This window comes from Bacillus rossius, chromosome 1 (assembly GCF_032445375.1).
Source record: "Bacillus rossius redtenbacheri isolate Brsri chromosome 1, Brsri_v3, whole genome shotgun sequence".
Taxonomy (NCBI): Eukaryota; Metazoa; Arthropoda; class Insecta; order Phasmatodea; family Bacillidae; genus Bacillus; species Bacillus rossius.
In genome coordinates, this window is record NC_086330.1 from 369,495,377 (window position 1) to 369,514,024 (window position 18,648).

The window sequence follows — 18,648 nt, forward strand, 5'->3', positions numbered from 1 at the left end:
AGCGCGCGACGACGCCGTGTTGCAGGTGCGAGGACAGGTGTCCGGAAGGCAAGCACGGAGACGAGTGCTCGTCAGAGTGTCGGTGCCAGAACGGGGGGACCTGCAACCCGTCTAACGGCCAGTGCTACTGCACCCCCGGTTGGACGGTGAGCGTCTTCTCTCTTGGTATTACCATCGTTTGATGTTTTCCTTGCACCTTATCTCCGGTACCACGACTGCTCGTTTCCCACTCTCTTCATATCCTGCTTCCCTCTGTTACGTTCACTCTTCAGAAACAAAGGTCTTACGAATGAAATGTGAAGTGGCGATGCAGGAGAGGATAGGTGGGATATATATCCCCCCCTCCCTCCTCGTAAGTCTGAAAAAAAATTTATAATTATCAGTGAAGGCAAGGTGTTTTATGACACCTGCAATTTCATCTATGACAGCAGGCGGATATGTCAGTGTGTTGATGTTGATAGTAATATAAGTTTTTTTTTTCAATACCTGTTCAAATTTTAAAATTATTTTTTTTTAAATTCCCCGTCCTCTTTAAAAAAAAGAGAACAGTATCTGCCACTCAAAATGTAAGAACCAAGCTATCATTTCGACAACAATGGTTTGTGTGAGGCTGTTACCAAACAATCAAAACTCAAAAATCTCAAGCACATTGTTTTAAAATTGGCACATGGTCTTCCTAAGTGCTGCACAGTGTCTAATGGCTGAGATGGTGCCAGCCATTATCTCTAAAGTTTTTTCCAGATTTTAAATTTCAATATTTTTTTTAATATTTGCAGTTGGTATCTGTTATATCTACATTGATCTAGTTCATGGCAGTTCCTAATCTAGTGTGGCTGAAAGCAGTGAAAGTAATATTCTTTGAATGTGTTCTTATACTGCTTGGAATTTCACTACCATTTCAACTAAATAGAAAAAAACTGCAAGCAAGTTATTTACTTCCAAATGTTTGTAAAATAACTTTTTATGTTTATATTGCATTCTAGTTATTTGGAGAACTGTGGCTGTAGCTATCAGGGAAAATATAAAAAATATAGTGATTATAGAAAATGATTTAAATGTTGGTATTCATAGAAGTGGTTTAAAGTATAAAGACTTTGCTCCTGCATTTGTGTCGCTAAATATGTACTGGGTTTCAAGCAATAAAATATTTAAATAATGTGTAATTCTTTTTTATAGAGTATGAGCACTATGATCTGGTATTTTAGTAACAGGACAAAGTTTTTAACAAGGTCGGATATGGAATTTCTTTTATGGCAACTTAAATGTCGCCATTTGTCTTCCAAAATATTAAAAATGCTCCATGTTCCCAGGTATAGGCCCCTCCCCCTTTCAAACTATCATATGGACCCCCTCGGTTGGGGTAGTGTGGTGGAGTGGTCTGACCACTCATCAAACCAAAGGCCATTTGGGTTCGATTCCTGGCAAGGCCAAAAACCGGGATTTTTCGCAAGTGGCAAATGTGGTGGATGTTGATATGAGCGAGTCGGTTTTCTGGGTGACTCCCGCTTTCTGCTCGCATGCATTCCGGCAGTGCTTCATTCTCGTCCCGTGACTTCCCACACTGTGTTGAATGATCCCGATGTTGGACAGGACCTCAAGTGATGTTAGTTGATTCATTCTTGTTCTAACGAGTGGACAGTCAATGCAGGTGGGTAGGAACGTCCGCAGGGACGCTGGGTAGTGTGGATGCTCTCTCGTGAACACGTGCGTGCGTCCGTGCGCAGGGCGACGTGTGCGGGAACCGCTGCCCTGCGGGCTCGTGGGGCATGAACTGCAGCCTGATGTGCGACTGCTACAACGGGGCCACTTGCCACCACATCTCGGGCCAGTGCGAGTGCCAGCCGGGCTTCCAGGGCCACCGGGTGAGCGAGCCCCCCACCCCCGTCTCGGACACTCGCCTGCTCGAGTAGCCCAGCGGGGCCCCGTCTGTGAACAGGCGTTATCAGCAGTGGCCTGGGCCACCCTGCAGAGGCCTCACCGGTGTGAGGAGAGGAGTGGGGATGAGACGAGATTTTACGGTTTTATTTTGAGGTCGATTTTGTTTTTAAAACAGGAGATTTCTGTGTGATCGTTTTTATTTTATATGAGATCTGTTTATTCATTAAGATAGTACAATTTTCAATAAACTTTGCACTTACTTGTTCGATGGTACTTTACACGAACAGTGTCATTTTGACTGATTCATGAGGCACTTTTTACAATACAATAATTTGCAATAAATATGTCAAATATCATAAAATACAATTCAAATATATCAGCAAGTATATGTGCAATTTGAAAAATGTTGTAATGTAATAATTAGGTACTATAACAGTTATAATATAAAAAAAAAACCAAAAGGTTTTTCCTATCTACTCACCATATACTTTTTGGTTCTAACTCCATGCTAAATAATTTACATTCATTGAATTGAATATATTAAAATATCACTGTTTTGTAATCTGAAATGAGTTTTCATTAAATATGCTGATTTTTTCATGATTTTTTGTTTAATGTTGGTGTTTTAATATGTATTTACGTGGATTTCTATGTTAGATGGTGTATTGACATGCTTTTTGGCTTTATTGCATTTCACCATATTATTGTATCCCTAGAAATAGCCCTCAAAGAAAGGGTGTTCAAGGGCCTTACCCTAGAGGATTAACACTATACATTTGAAAAATTTTTAAGCCAAACTGTAACCAGGGCCGGCGCGTCCATATAGGCAAACTAGGCAACCGCCTAGGGTGCCAAGTAGCTGGGGGCAGCGCAGTACGATACATAACAGCTGATATAATATGTTTAACGATTATTGAAACTAAATTAAAATGGATTTTTGTAACAGTTTGGAATGTTTATATTGATATAAGTAATTATTTAAAGTCCACAGTGACCTGTTTATGATTTGTAATAAGAAAAACAGTAAAAAAAAACACAAGCCTGCTTACATTTGATTGTTGACAAAATCTTAGGCTTACGTGATGTATTTTGAGGCAAGGAAAATTTTATTGTGTTGTTGGGGGGGGGGGGGGGATATATGTTTTTCGCCTTGGACGCCAATTTACCTTGCACCGGCCCTGACTGTAACTTAAAGTTTGATGATGGCTAGCTTGTTTCTCTAAAAAAAATTATATTCTTTCCTGATAAATTATACTCTGGTTATTTTTATAAATGCTAATAATCAAACTCAGGGGAAATTGTGTCGTTGTATGAAACAATAAAATCTTTGAAAGTAATACTTATAGAAAATCATAAAAAAAATTAATGAAAATTGAAGCATATTGACCATTACTTTAAATTATGTACTAATAAAATTGTAATTTTCCTTTTCCCATTAATGCTCATATTTTTCATAGAAAAATAAATAAATAAGTAAAATAAAAAATTTAAAAAGCTGGCAGAGGGTGCTATGGGGTTGCCCAGCTTGCCCCTGATTATCACTGGTATGGGGCCCCAAATAAATGCACATATCCCTTTCAGTGGAAAAAAAAAATTTAATAATTTTATTTGACCTTTTATAACATTTCGGTGAAAGTAATAAGTTGTATTTAATAGTGTCTGACCTGTAAAATATTTAAAGACATAACAAAAAAATTAAATTGAGTACTTTTACCTGAACATGTATGTAACAGCTAGAAACCAATTAGTGAAGCAGTTTGTTTAGAAAATTATGAGTGTTGTTTTGTTCATATTGTAATTTTTTTATAAAAGTTCTGTCTCTTTCAATAGGCACTGAATGATCCATCCTTCAAAAACATTTGAAAATCTCAAGCAAACCAGATATATATAGTTAGTTATTTAAATATAAATTTTTCTGTGGTATTCTCATAATTTTGAAAAGAAAAAAAAAATGTCTGGCTGTGAGCTGCTAAATCCTGAAAAATCTATGAATATCAGAAATATTTTGAAAGAATTAATTTTTTTTTTGTAATCATTAAAAATATTACTTGTAAACAAAATTTAAACTTTTCAATTGCAGTAACACATGAAATGATTAAAATTCATTAGTATGATGATTAATGCAACTTTTTGAGGTTTGTGAGAGAGGTGTGTGTGTAACCAAGTCCCAGACAGCACAGAGACACGTCCGAACGATGGGAGTGGCGTGTGTGCGCAGTGCCTGCACAGCTGCGCAGAGGGCAAGTTTGGAGTCAACTGCACGGCCAACTGCACGTGCAAGAACGACGCGACATGCTCGCCCATCGACGGCACCTGCGCGTGCACGGACGGCTGGACGGGGCCGGACTGCTCCGAGCGCAAGTGCGCGGACGGCCACTACGGGGAGGCCTGCGACCAGGTGTGCGAGTGCGCCATGGAGAACACAGAGATGTGAGTGCAGTAGCGACTCCCACGATGTCTGTGGCACGCCTCGGGACCGACGTGGCTCCGTGGGCGTGCCTGCCCAAAGGCACATCCAGTTCTGAATGTGGGGGGGGGGGGCGGCATTTGAAGAATGCTACCTCAAAACAAAAGAAAGAACATTGTTTAGTAATAAAAAAATTTTCAAACAACAGTTTTGTGAGGATCAGTTACATAAATTTCTAACTGCAGCTCCTCGCTTCTTATTTTTAAATATTTTTGTCTACCTGGGATATGCCCTTGTACCTGTGCTAGCTGTAGTGTTATGTCGCACCACTTTGGTAACGTATTCATTCTTCGTTATGTTCAAATTGTCTCATGCATCAAAACTGAAACACTGTGAAGTCATTTGTCGTTCTTTATCTTTTTCATTTGTCATGTCAGCTTACTATATTAAAAACATTTTACTAGTGAGATTGAAATTTAACGCTTTACTAGCAATTTTCTAATTACTAAGATGTTGAACTATTGTCTTTCAGAAAATCCTGTTTTTTTTATTCAAAAAATACTTTTTCATTGAATATCAAATTATTCACTTACATCTAATATTTTTCAATTATAATTTAAACTTAGGGAAACTTCACAGGAGACTAAGGAAAATCAATGCCGTATATAAATGTAAGAAACAATAAGAACGGGCAGTCTTTGTTTTTAAAACAAGAAAATTTTTTTTAATCTGAAAATTTTTGTGGTGAACATAAAAATAGAGTAATTTTATTAATTAATCATATTCACATTTTTTTTTTTTCATATAAAAGAATGTATAGTACAAGATAATTATAAAGGACTTTGAGGTCAAATAAATGTTAAGAAATGCCGGCAGCGTCACCGAGGTGCGGCCCGGGATGAGGCCAGTGCCAGCGGAGCCGAGCCAGCGCGTGTGCGTGCGAGGTGAGACGCGAGACGCGAGATGCGAGACGTGCTGTGCGCAGGTGCCACCCGTGGACCGGCAAGTGCGAGTGCAAGGCGGGCTGGGACGGCCAGACCTGCGCGCGCACCTGCTCCTTCTACCAGTGGGGCCAGGGCTGCCACAACATGTGCGACTGCAAGAACGACGCCCAGTGCTCCCCCGTCAACGGCACCTGCATCTGCGCCGCCGGTACGCGCCCCGGGACTCCTCACGGGTCCGCGCGGGCTCAAACCATCTGTGAAGACTTTCCAAACCCTTTTGCCCTTTCAAACTCAACTCATAAAGTTTCATACTCACCTACAGTAAAACTCGCTCAAGACGTTCCCCCATAATATGTTTTCTTGTTTATAGCATTTAAATTATTATTCTCTTGATCACTTCCATATATTCCTGTGTTAATTTTTCCTGCATATAACGTTCATCGTTTAAGGATAAAGTCTAATAACGTTTATCTTTACACTCTTAAACTATATTAAACATATTTCAAAACAATAACAAATATGACCGTCAAAACCTTTGCCACACACTGCACGCTGTTCCGTTATATTTTTCGATCAGTCGTCTGTTTGCATTCATATCAACTTTGCGAGGCTGTTCCATCTGTACACTATTTTTCTCATTTGAGACATAACGTCTGACGAATAAACAAGAAACTTCTAGCCATTCATGATCTGTTTGCATGACACATGACGATGCAATTGGTACAGTAATTAAAGGAATCAATCGCAGTTTCAGTGTTTGTTGAGCACTATAGTAAAATTTTTTGAATGGTGGATGTAATGATGAGCATTTTAGTTTACTTATCTTGCTAAAATTTCCGTTTATGGCCTGACTTAAACCATATTTTCCCGTAAATTGCCTAAAGGAACGATGAACATCTTGCATGTGTATTATGCTATGTGATTTTGTTTTTCTGTGAGAATATGATGCAATGATTGTCGAAGGTTTGCGGTAGCGATCATCTATGCCTGCTGAAAAAACCTAAAATTATTAAAAAAAAGCCCAATATGAAAACTTTGTGCCTTGGGTAGTAAGAAAACTGTCGCGGAAAATAATATATGTGATCGGAGGGGGAAAAATTGTTTTTGAGTGATAGTGTGTTGGCAATATAAAGTTTATTTAAAAGGTGAGAATTTGTAGCGTGTGTTTCTTCAGTAATTTCCAATATATCTTGTTTATAATCTTTCTAACATGCCATTGATTTCGATGGTCTGTGACCTAGACTGTATGGCGTTTCACTGCTTTAAACAAAACATCTGTGATAGGTAGCCATTACATTCAGGATTTTTTTTCCCTGGTAAACATATTATTATTCACAGTTAATCCGTAAATAAAATATTTACCATCCGGTATATTTAGATAACTGTATTAATAACAAAGAATTTTACTGAAAATATATATAAATGTTGTAATATTTTTGAAGCAAAATTAAAGAAATGCACAAAAAAGTAACTGCGGAGATTAACACCAGTGCCAAGAATATTAACTGTGCTGAAGTAAGCTTTATCCGCTGGATCTATTTAGCATACATCTACGCAATACCATGCAACTAAGGCAAATTCCGTCCCTGTTTTTTATTCTTTTCATCAAAGTATGCAATGATGTGGATAGAGCTGATACGTAAGGGCCTTCCTACAGGTGTCTACTATCATTAAAAAAAAGGACTTTAATTCAGCGCTTTTTCCGCACCACAGCCACGCCGGATTAGCAGTTTTTTCCAGCTTATCTAACGTCATTATAGTTTCATTGAGAATGCAAATTGTGAAATGTGAATTTAACGTACTGGAAAAAAAACATACTGAAAGAAAAACAAATACAGCGAAACCCCTTATTTACGTTACCGTTATTTACGTTTTCCCGTTATTTGCACTATATTCTTCAGGTCCCGTTTAGTTCCCATATAGTCCAATACAATACTTTCCCGCGAATTACGTCTCAAAAATTGAATCCATCTCGCTATTTACGTCACGTAACAACTATAAACAACCAGAAAATACAGTGGAGCTAGTAGGCCTAAAAACATCGTGAAAAACGTAACTTTTATAGTCGGCAATGAACATTTTAAATCGCAAAATATACATATTTTATAACATGAAAAGTTGATTTTATTTCTAAACATGTAATAATTTAAGCCTAGGCATGTAAAAGTACGAGTAATTATAGCAGGAGACAATCTAAAATGCACGAGGGAAAAACGTAAACTCACGAATGTACAAACATGGCTGCTTGTAAGTTATGATACAGTATTTATGTCACAACTTAGCCGAAATTTCGGTACGAGACATAAACTTCACAAGATAAAATGAGCGGAGTCTTGGTAACTGTTTTATACGTCTTTTATAATTTCGGAAGTATTGTACAGTTGACACATATTTTTTAAACTAACCATTTATTTCTGGGGATCATAAATAATTAATTATTGGTATCAAGACATCACGATAAACGTAAACTTGAACATGTCACAGCAGCGAGAAAACTGGTGCGTATACCAATAAACTGGTATTAGAACTGGATAAAATTGGTACACGGGAGGTGGAGCTTATATTTTTTTCCGCTAAGCTCGCATCTATTGGCTGGCTGCTGATGGCAGGTCATGAGTCTGGGCGGAGCATAGAGTGCGCATGTGCCGCCGCGTCGTTACAGCATCTGACCGAGTACAATGACCTTTCTCCGCGTACGGCGCGCTATTGACGGTATATTTTCATCAATTTGCGGCCTTTTTTTTTTTTAAATTTTTTACTGTGAGCAATGTGTATGTAGTCCGTATTTGTTATAAACCCTGCCGGTTGAAACTGTATTTATAATTTGGAGAAGCAAATAATCTCCTTGACCAGCCAAAAAAGCAAGCAGAAGAAAATTTCAGATTTTTTTGTTAGGAAGTAATCAGAAAAACATTTTGGCTTTCATTCTTTTTTTATTTTTGTCAAATGTGGTATATTAATAATTGATTAAATACTAAAGTAATATTTGTTGTTAGTGTGTTTGTACCTGCATTATAGTATGTGCTATTAAACAAAAGGAAAAAAATTTAAATAAGGTAAATTGTACTCCATTTTATACTTTTCCCTTTGTTTACACTTTCCCGCTTTTTACACTTTTTTACTTTGTCCCCATGAAAATTGCTAATAAGGGGTTTTGCTGTAGTAACAATTAACTCTGAACAAACAAAAATCGCCGGCAGCGCATGTAATACCGGACTCCGCGCAGACGTATCTGAACGCGAGCCATTCCAACTGGTGCTGGATCACAGAATGCGTGGAACCACAGAAGTCTTGTATCTTTTGCTGTTTTCTTGAGCGAGGGGTGTTGGCTGCGCAGGTTTCCGCGGCACGGACTGCAGCGAGCTGTGTCCGCCGGGCACGTTCGGCGAGGACTGCGCTCACAAGTGCCTCTGCAGGAACGGAGCCACGTGCTCCGCGGAGAACGGTCGCTGCAACTGCACGCCAGGTACCTACACCCCCCCCCCCCCCCCCCTTCGAGGAGCGGTGGTTGCGTGACAAGAGGAACAGCTTCGCTCCGGGAGAAGCGTAACTGTCAGAGAGCGATGTTAGAAGTGGTTGAGTAGAGATACCGTCCAGTATCGAGAGTTACTGAACCGTAAAAAAATTTGTCGGGCAAAGATTTTGTAACTTGTTTTAATTTTCTGTAATTATTTTCCCATTCAGACACCGACAGTCTTGAAAGATTGTCATTAGGTATAAATCACAATAATTAGATAAATTATCATGAATTAAATTTTGTTATAATTATTTTAAGTTTACAAATTGATATCCACACTTTCTTCGCAGCTCAGAAAGTATAAACTAAAGCTTCTTCATCGGGCCTCGGCTCTGAGCTCTGCCCGAGGGTTTGGCCACCTCTTGTTGCTTGCCGTGCGAGCGTGCTGACGCAGTGCTGTGTGCCGTGCAGGCTGGGAGGGTCAGCAGTGTGACCGGCCGTGCAACGAGAGGTACTACGGCAAGGACTGCAGCCAGCAGTGCAAGTGTCTCAACAATGCCGCCTGCAACCCGCAGAACGGTACGCGCACGTCAGTTTCCGCAATCCCCCCCGACACCCGTGGCAATTACACGTAGACAGGGAATATTTGAAGGTTTATTTTTCACTGATAGGCAATAATTCAAACATGTTTATCCTTCTGTTGCATCTGCAATCAGGCCATAGTGAAGTGACTATGAGCCAGTGAGAAACCCTAAACGAAAGAAGTATCAAATCACAAGTGTCACAAGTCAATGAGCCAATGAGCAGCTGACATTTGCCTGAGACTGTAGAGTCCATCTTGGACATTCATGAAACCTCACATTATTCTTTGTCCCTAGTTAGTTATCTATGTTTTCATTCCCATTTTGTATGCCGTAATTTCAAAAGTGTTAAAAGTTGAAAAAAATGTTTTTTTGTTGCATGATTTATTAATTAAAATTGTTTGGCATGCTTTTATAGGTTTTTTGCTTTGAATAGGTTTTTTTTATGAATAACTTTACCTAACAAAAAATTCTTTTTTCACATAAATGTCGCACCTACTTTTCAAACTTTATTTTAGTATAAAATGTTAGATGATTATGCGATAAAACACGGTATTGAGGCAGTGGCAGGAGTATCAGTGGAGGGCTGACTGGTCGTGGGGGGTTGCGTGCGTGCCCCAGGCACCTGCACCTGTCCTGCCGGCTACATGGGCGAGCTGTGCGAGCGTCGCTGCGAGAGCAACTGGTTCGGCCTCGAGTGCAACCAGATCTGCTCGTGCGACGACGACAACAGCATCGGCTGCGACTCTGTGACCGGCGCCTGCATCTGCAAGCCCGAGTGGAGAGGTGCGTTGCCAACCCGCGCAAACGTCCGGCCCCTTCGTGTCCCCACGATGACGTTAGCTTTGGCTGTTTTTCTTTTGAAACCGAGTTATTTCTTGTCTAGGTGTCCAATAGAGGGCAGGATGATACTGGGTGATAGCTAAATGTATAAAGTTAAGAAAACCATTTTTTTTAAAAGACATTTTAGCCTAGCTGTGTCATACGGCAATAGCTTAACGTGGATGGTATTTTGATTATTTCATTAACATTAACATTGGTAAAATAATTTCAAGTTGCCAATTCCTATCCTTATAATAATAGGGTTGTGTGGTTCTAGGTTTTGTTGGTTGTTTCCATTCCGGTTCCAGTGCTACTTATTGTTAGAGAAAAATATTTTTTTGAGCATTGTAAAACTAATCTCAAACCATGGACTAGGCCAATCTCTGCTGACTTCCAGATCCTGATGGTAAGAAGCTGGAGTTGTAGGTTTCCATGTTAGTCGTCACTTGGGCAGCTGCTAGAGTAGGCGTGTCTGGTGGCGTTGTGGTCTGAGCCGTGCTGAGGAGCATTATTTCGGACAGTTTTGCAATTAGAATTTTTCAATCACAGGTGGCAGTGTAGGCCCATTTGGAGCCAACGGTCTGGCGGACATTTGTACTGTACGTTGTAAGTACCGCTAGATTTAATTAACCCAACTGTAAGTAAATATTGTGTCCAAGGTATGAACCGTTTTGTTTTGAGTTGTGCAGCGAGTTTTTGTGCTTTTGATGTAAAGGTTACTGCATTGTAAAATGGTAGACATGTTCGATGTTCGGTAAAACGAAAAAATAAATTGACCCACTTTATTCGTTACTTCTTTTATTTATGCAAGAAAAACTTCAAGGTAAACAGACATAACCTCAAAGATTCAAATTATAATGAAATGGTTCTCAGTACCCAGCAAAATTCAAATGTTTATGTGTGTGCAATTTAGTTCATAGCTAGCCTGTGAGATCTGGAGTGTTACAAGTTTGTTCATAAAAGTTTACAACTTTTATATGCTTTGATTTATAATGCAATAATAAGTATTCTTTGCATGGTTTGTTTGACTTTGTTTGTCTTTGTAACATGCTTGATTGCCAGAAATCATCACTTTCCAATTTACAAACAAAACGTCAAAGTAAATTTCATACATTTTAATAGATAAACCATACTCAATGAGCAGACATACATGTTTTGTAAGGTATTGCATCTTGACGTTGATAAAATTGAAAGAATGTTTTTGTTTACCTTTCTCACAGGATAAATGCTACATAAACATTACAGATCACGAATTAACAGAAGAGTACAAAAGTAACTTAAACACAAACCAGTGATTTCAATGGTTGGTTTTGGGTAGAGCATTTTAAAGGAACAGAAACCGGAACTGAAGAATGGAAGCCAACTGGCCTTATAAATGTTAGTTTTTTCACCTTAATATAGTAAAACCTCAAATATTTGATCGCTTCAAACCCTTGGTGAATTATGGGTATCCTTGGAAAAGTTACAATCTAAACTTAATTTTCTAAGTTGTTCTCCATATGTCTTTGCAATATATTTATTTTCTATAACAGGGTGTCCACATTCTGACAAGTTAATGAATATCAGGAAAAAGTCAGGGAAGATGGAATTGGTAAGAGTAAATGTCATAGAAATTCCCCAGCGACAATAATTTCAAGTATTTTTCGAGTTGGTGCTGTAGGCATAGTCATACACTAAAAAATGGCATATGCAAGGTTATGTTGAAAAAAGAAAATTGGTTGTCTGTAAAGTCTGTTTACGGATGATAGTTTAACGTGACGTCATAACAAAACATTGATGATATGATTGTATACTTTTATTAATAAAATTGAATCATTTTTATTTTAATAAAAACTTGGTTGTCTGTTAAGTCGGTTTACGGACGATAGTTTAACGTGACAACGTCATAACAAAACATTGATGAAATTATTGCATACTTTTATGAATAAAATTGAATAATTTTTATTGAATTATCACTATTTTGTATGGATACAAAGAAGGAGTGAAATGACATCTACAATTTAATTGATAAATTTACTTTCATTTGCACTCATTAATTCAAATATGTTTATTACTTTAACTAACAGATTATTTTAACTATAACTTTTATACATGTTTGCTATTTAACTTCTTCCAATCTGTGTTATTCTGTTAAGGATAGGACGATGATATGAAAAGTAGGAAACGAATGGGAGTGTTTCAAGTTTAATGTGCCTCGAAAAAGTCAAATGGATGGTTGTTCCAATCGAGTGGAAGAGAGATAGATGCGGCGCAAGCGTACAATGAGCGTAACGGGACAAAGCGTAACGGGACATTGTGTGTAACGGGACAATGAGTCATCTTTTTTCGTGCGTGCAGCCGGCGTTCATCGATTTATTAGACGTCACGTCAAAAAATAAATAAAGAAAGTAGAGAGAGAACTAGAACAGCTCTGGGAATGGTGAAGGCTTGAGTTTTTTTTTATTTAATTCAGAAAATTGCAAAATAGTTAAAAAGTTAAATTAATAAAAAAATTAAACAGGGAAATTAAAAATTATGGTTAGGGAAAGTCAGAGAAAAGTCAGGGGAATTTTATTACAGATTTGTGTGGAAATCCTGTGTAAGAATGTTATGGTTTTACATTATTTAGGGAGTGTGTTTGACAAGGTTTTGCTTTATATTGTAGGTAGGGTTTCTCCGTGAAGGGTAGAATCAGTGCTGTGAGCAGTGGCATAGCCAGGATTTGTGTATGGGGGGTGTTAAGAAGCATTCCCCCCCCTCTCCGTATTAAAGCGGGGGGTCCGGGGGATCCTCCCCTGGGGAAATTTGGATTTTAAGGTGTAAAATAGTGCTATTTTAGGAGTTTTTGGTACTTAAATTTAAATATTGTAGTGGTAAAAATGTTATTAATTTTAATATGAAATTTGTTTGAACCCCTAAACCCCCCCCCCCCCCTCCGGCTACGCCCCTGGCTGTGAGTGACGTGAGTGCGCCGTGCTAGTGCACAGAGCCGTGCCGTGGTGTGGCAGGCATAAGGTGCGAGACGCGCTGCCCCGCCGGCCGCTACGGCGAGGACTGCCGCAACTCGTGCGTGTGCCACAACAACAGCTCGTGCGACCCCCAGACGGGGTCGTGCGTGTGCTCGCGCGGCTGGGAGGGCCCCGACTGCAGTCAGCCGTGCCGCGAGGGCTTCTACGGCCTGCGCTGCAAGGAGAAGTGCCCCATCCTCTTCGGTGAGCATTGTCCGCGATCGTCCGCCCCCGGCCGACTGCTCTGGGAAGTGCTGAGTATTCAGTAAAAGGAAATAGAAATAGAAATATGTATCTGTAATATAAAGTAAGTTAATTACAACTAAGTATATTGAGTTATGTTTTTTTGTGTGTTTGCCCCAGTAATTTAAAAATTAGTTCAGAGATGCTATTCAACTTTGTTAATGTATTGCCAGAAGTTCCCTGCAATGTCTGAGCTTAACGAAGAGTGTAGCATACGGGAGGATGAAGATAGTTTTTTTTTTATTTGATAGTGATTTTTCTCTTATTTTAGTCCTAGGTAAATTTTGCAAAAATTTTAACCATTTTTGAATAAAACTGTATTTTTCATGAAGATACAACACAAATCAACCAAACAGACATTCTTTTTTTTGTATATTTAAAACTTTTTATTACAAAGCTTGAGGGTCAACAGAGTTTTTCATCTGTTCGTCCTCTTATTTTGAAAGTCAAGTGTGCAAAATGTCATCACACAAAGTACCTAGATTTCGCTTTGTGAGATGCGCCAAAGGTGGATGGGAGTGGGTTTTTTTCGAAATCTCTTGTAGACTGTGAGTGACCTTCCTCTTATTTTGAAGGTCAAGTGTGCAAAATTGCATCGAGCTCAGAGTATACAACTGTATATTTTTAATATGAAAAAACAAACCTATGGACACTGTTCTTTTAACACGCACGCACGCACGGTCTGTATTAAATAATTTAAAAAAACCAAAGGAGTAGTACGTGCTTGGTACAGGTTGAAACTGTGTGATGAGACGGACTGGGTTGTTGCACGCAGGCAATCGCACGTGCGACCACGTGACGGGCGACTTCATCTGCCGGCCGGGGTACATCGGCTTCACGTGCGAGCACCCGTGTCCCCTGGGCACGTACGGCTCCAACTGCCGGGAGAAGTGCTACTGCAGGAACGGTGCCGACTGCCACCACGTGACCGGTGAGTCATGAAGCTCGACGCGCGTCGCCATGTGTTGATATATTGTTACATAATTGAAACACAGGAGCTCAGGCACACTTCTTTGATTCACCATTACCGGTCTTCCACTGTCTCGTCTCGTACACCCCCAGGTGTACCCAACCATCACGTTCCACATTACTACATCTCCCTCCTCATACAAACACAAATACAAAACTGCTTAAAACTAAAGCTGACAATAACTCTTTATTTCTGAACATAGTCCTTAAGGTAGTGAGGTGTTTTCTGGATCCTCTTTGGACGGCAATCTGGTACACTTGGATTGTCTTCTGTCTCGAACCCTCTGAAGCCCTCTTCAATCGGACCCTTGAGTCTCTCAGTTTGAGTGGGCTTTTCTGTGAACACCATTCTGCATTCAGCAGGCCGCGACATTCTGATGGTTGTATGCCGTGAAGCCGCTGTTTTACATTCCCAGATTTATTCTGGAATCACAGTAGGTATAGCAATGGTTTTTAACCGCAATACAACCAAAAATGAACATCGTCGATTGTATGTCTTGTAGAAAATTCCGATATTCAAGCACAATCGGGAATTTGCAGGTGCCGGATCCGAAATTTCTGGATTATTGAAATGTCTGCATCAACTTTAAAAAAAAAGTTTTTTGAAGCTCATTTCTGTAACGCTCTTTGGGGGCTCAGCCTCTCAAACAACCACATGAAATTGTATACATTTTTTTAATAATATACAATCCCTTGATAATCATCCCCATGAGTAAATTAAAAAAAAATTTGAACATTGGTAACTTTTAACAATTGATTAGAGATGATGGAAAATAGAAATTATAACTTTTAATTTCTACAGCATTTATTAGTATGTCAAGCTGTGTCGTATTTTTTATTTCTGAAATTGTTTTTTTTTTTTTCCCAGTTAATTTTTTGAAACTGGCTTACAGTATTTTAGCTGTAGCAATTATAATACTTACAAAAATATATATCTTAAATTAAAATGTCCCAATTTTGTTATGTTATTGTTGTTATGTTATTTCAAGATCATTGCATAATGAAGAATAATAATGTGCTGTACTTTGACTTGTTTTCAAATGTGTGTGCTCTCGCACAATATAAGATGACGTCAAATCAGCATTGAAATCAGCTGGGATATTTTGATAATGAATCAGTTGTATGGTAAAACCGGCATAACATGTGCAATTTATGTTTATAATAATTACCTAGTGCAAAAAAATAATGTGAAATTGTTGTATTCATTCCCAAATCAGACATATGCTTGTAAACATATTTTACTCTATAAAATTTTCCCTGCAAAAGTATCAAATAATTTGAAACACATGTTGATCATATAAACATTTTAAAATTAATAGGAGCTATACACAATTTGAAAAATGAAAATGGGTTTATTTGTCACATATTAGTATATTACTGCTTCCATAAAGCATATGTCAAAGAGGAAATAAATAGTCTGGTTGAAAATAAATTACAGGATGCTTTTTGCTATAATTCCTAACAAGCATATATTTCTCATACTTATAAGTGATTACATAATTTTCTTTCACTTTTCAAAACAAAGTATTGTGCAACTCTTGCAAAATAGCGCTAGTATAAATTGTTTCCATGTTTCTCCGGGTGTCTGGTATTGAGTTATAAAGTAGGTACTTTTTGTCTATGGCCATGGTACAAAAAAACAAACATTGGTCTTGTGAAAACAAGCGTGCAAAATGGTGTCGCAAAAATTCACTCGTTAGTGATATTATAGCATTTTGTCGTCACTAAGATATTTTAGCATTTTGTCGCCAGTAAGATATTATAGTGTTTTTTTGTCAATAAACATGTTTATAACAATTATTCATGCCTATATAATTTGTACGATTTTCTATCATCACAAACAATGGTGTTGTCAAGACGATTCTTCTATTAACAATACTACGATGGCCTTACCTGGTAGATTTTTGATAAGTTTTTAATTTTTTTCGGGAGTTCAGCACTGAAAACTTTATCTTCTCTGAATTTTCCTGGCGGTTATGGGACACTATCTATCTACAGTCAAAATTTAATTTTTTTATCTCGTCTGGAAGAGGGTTAGAATTTGTATAGATGAGTCAGTGAGTCGCACAGCGGGATGTGCATATATTTGGATACATAAAAAAAGAGTATTATTTAATAATTTTTAATCAAAATCACTGATTATTTATTTTATATAAAAAATCTTCTAAGTATAATTCTGCAGTAAAATAAATCTGAATATCTCAATAAATAATCTTAAGCTTCATATGTGTTTACTTTTTTTTTTTTTCAATTAAATTATTTTGAATGAGTCACACTTGGTGTATCTGTTGGCAACGAATGATTTAAAAAATAATTTTATTTGGAACGTTGAATTGAATGTAAAATTATTCACGAAAATCAAATTATTTTTTTCGATACTCGTAGACCTCTAATTACACCCCCGTATTTTCATACATTCAATTTGTTTCGAACGTATCAGTATCCCATTTTCCTTCAGTTTGTTTTGAACGTATGGTGTGTTTGTTGAAGCCGGGGTTCAGTGTGTGAGCGTGGCATGTGCCGGATGTGCTGAGCCGTGCGTGTGCTGTGCAGGCCAGTGCCTGTGCCTGCCCGGCTGGACGGGCTCCGTGTGCGCCACGCCCTGTCCTGTCGGCACCTACGGCATGAACTGCAGCCAGCACTGCAAGTGCCTCAACAACGGCACGTGCCGCCGCAACGACGGCCTCTGCCGCTGTCCCCCGGGCTGGATCGGCCAGCAGTGCACGGAGAGTGAGTGAGCTGCCGTTGGCGCGATTCCCGGGCGAGTCGTTGGAACTTGTCAGAGTGTGCCGCAGAAAACAAAGTGGGAGGAAGGAAAAAAAAATAGGTTGTCTGTAAAGTCGGTTTGCGGACGATAGTTTAACGTGACGACGTCATGACAAAACATTGATGAATTGATTGCATACTTTTATGAATAAAATTGAATCATTTTTATTGAATTATCACTATTTTGTATGGATACAAAGAAGGAGTGAAATGAAATCTACAATTTAATTGATAAATTTACTTTCATTTGCACTCATTAATTCAAATATGTTTATTACTTAAACGAAGAGATTATTTTAACTACAACTTTTATACATGTTTGCTATTTAACTTCTTCCAATCTGTGTTATTCTGTTAAGGATAGGGCGATGATAGGAAAAGTAGGAAACGAATGGGAGTGTTTCAAGTTTAATGTGCCTCGAAAAAGTCAAATCGATGGTTGTTCCAATAGAGTGGAAGAGAGATAGATGCGGCGCAAGCGTACAATGAGCGTAACGGGACACAGCATAATGGGACAATGTGCATAAGGGGACACTCTTTGTGCGTGCAGCCGGCGTTCATATATTTATTAGATGTTGTCACGTCAAAAAATGAAAAGCTACAAGTAGTTACCCACCAGAGGCAGGGTCTGCATGGATGGAAGGGGGCTGACACTCGCAGGAGCCGGCTGCCCTACGCGAGGGACAGACCTGTCGTTCCGGCCATCCTGAGGAATACGCGAGGCGAGGTGAGACGGGGTATTGAACGGCGAAGGAATGAGGTGGTGGAGGGGGAGACGGGAGTACCCAGAGAAAACTCACTGGCCACGGCAACGTCCGCCGTGTATTCCACTCGCACGTACCTAATCTGGGTTCAACCCCAATCGGGAACTGAACCCAGATTGCCGGTTTGGGAGGTGAGTGTTTGTACCTCTCGACCATCGCACCTGCAGGAAACTAAGTAAAAGTCCGTAGTTTATCACCGAATTTCAACATTCTTGTTTACCTTGAGTGTGTCATGTACCTACTGGTAGAAAATATTTTATTAGTGCTCTTCATGGTTTTGGCGTGTTGATATTTGATGTCTTACCATGAAGTGAGTTAGTACAGCAGTGAGGACTCAGGTTTATGCTTTGTACATTTCTGTTACCAAAGACTATGTTGTTAATGGAATGTAGCCATGTAAATAAATATAATAGATTGTCATCTTGTCAGTATTTGTGTGATGTGTATAAAAGCTGACATTTCCGCTAGCAAGTCAGGCCATTGCTTATGCAGTGAAGTGCATCTGGTGACGTATTATCTGTGTAACAGAAGCAGATGAATAAATGTAATGAAAATGTTTTAGAGCAGTGGTGGAACTAGATTATTTTTTAAATTTGCTGATCTGAGGTTGTCGTGGCCCACATAATCTCAGATAACACGGATGGAATAAGAAAATCATCTCGGTTCTTGGTTTTCATTTGGCCTAGTGGTATCTTTTTTTGTGATGTTTTTCCTCTTTTTTAAGTTGTAGTTTCTTTCATGTCACTACGTGATCTACCCAACCAGTAAATGTCATCTTTGTAGTTAATTTTCGTTAGCTTTTTGACAATAGTTTGATCATTTGCTAGGTC

At 38.8% G+C, this 18,648-nt stretch overlaps 1 protein-coding gene across 4 annotated transcripts in view; it reads left to right on the plus strand.

Annotated features, from left to right (window-relative positions):
• Positions 1-18,648, plus strand: part of LOC134528423 (protein draper) — a 143,155-nt gene that overhangs the window by 102,476 nt on the left and 22,031 nt on the right. For all 4 annotated transcript variants that reach the window (XM_063362025.1, XM_063362027.1, XM_063362026.1 and 1 more), the window contains exons 6-15: positions 26-146; positions 1,725-1,862; positions 4,097-4,308; positions 5,271-5,437; positions 8,567-8,695; positions 9,158-9,265; positions 9,889-10,053; positions 13,077-13,280; positions 14,095-14,250; positions 16,842-17,018. In XM_063362025.1, the coding sequence (XP_063218095.1) occupies positions 26-146; positions 1,725-1,862; positions 4,097-4,308; positions 5,271-5,437; positions 8,567-8,695; positions 9,158-9,265; positions 9,889-10,053; positions 13,077-13,280; positions 14,095-14,250; positions 16,842-17,018 (1,577 nt within the window). The remainder of the gene's footprint in view (positions 1-25; positions 147-1,724; positions 1,863-4,096; positions 4,309-5,270; positions 5,438-8,566; positions 8,696-9,157; positions 9,266-9,888; positions 10,054-13,076; positions 13,281-14,094; positions 14,251-16,841; positions 17,019-18,648) is intronic.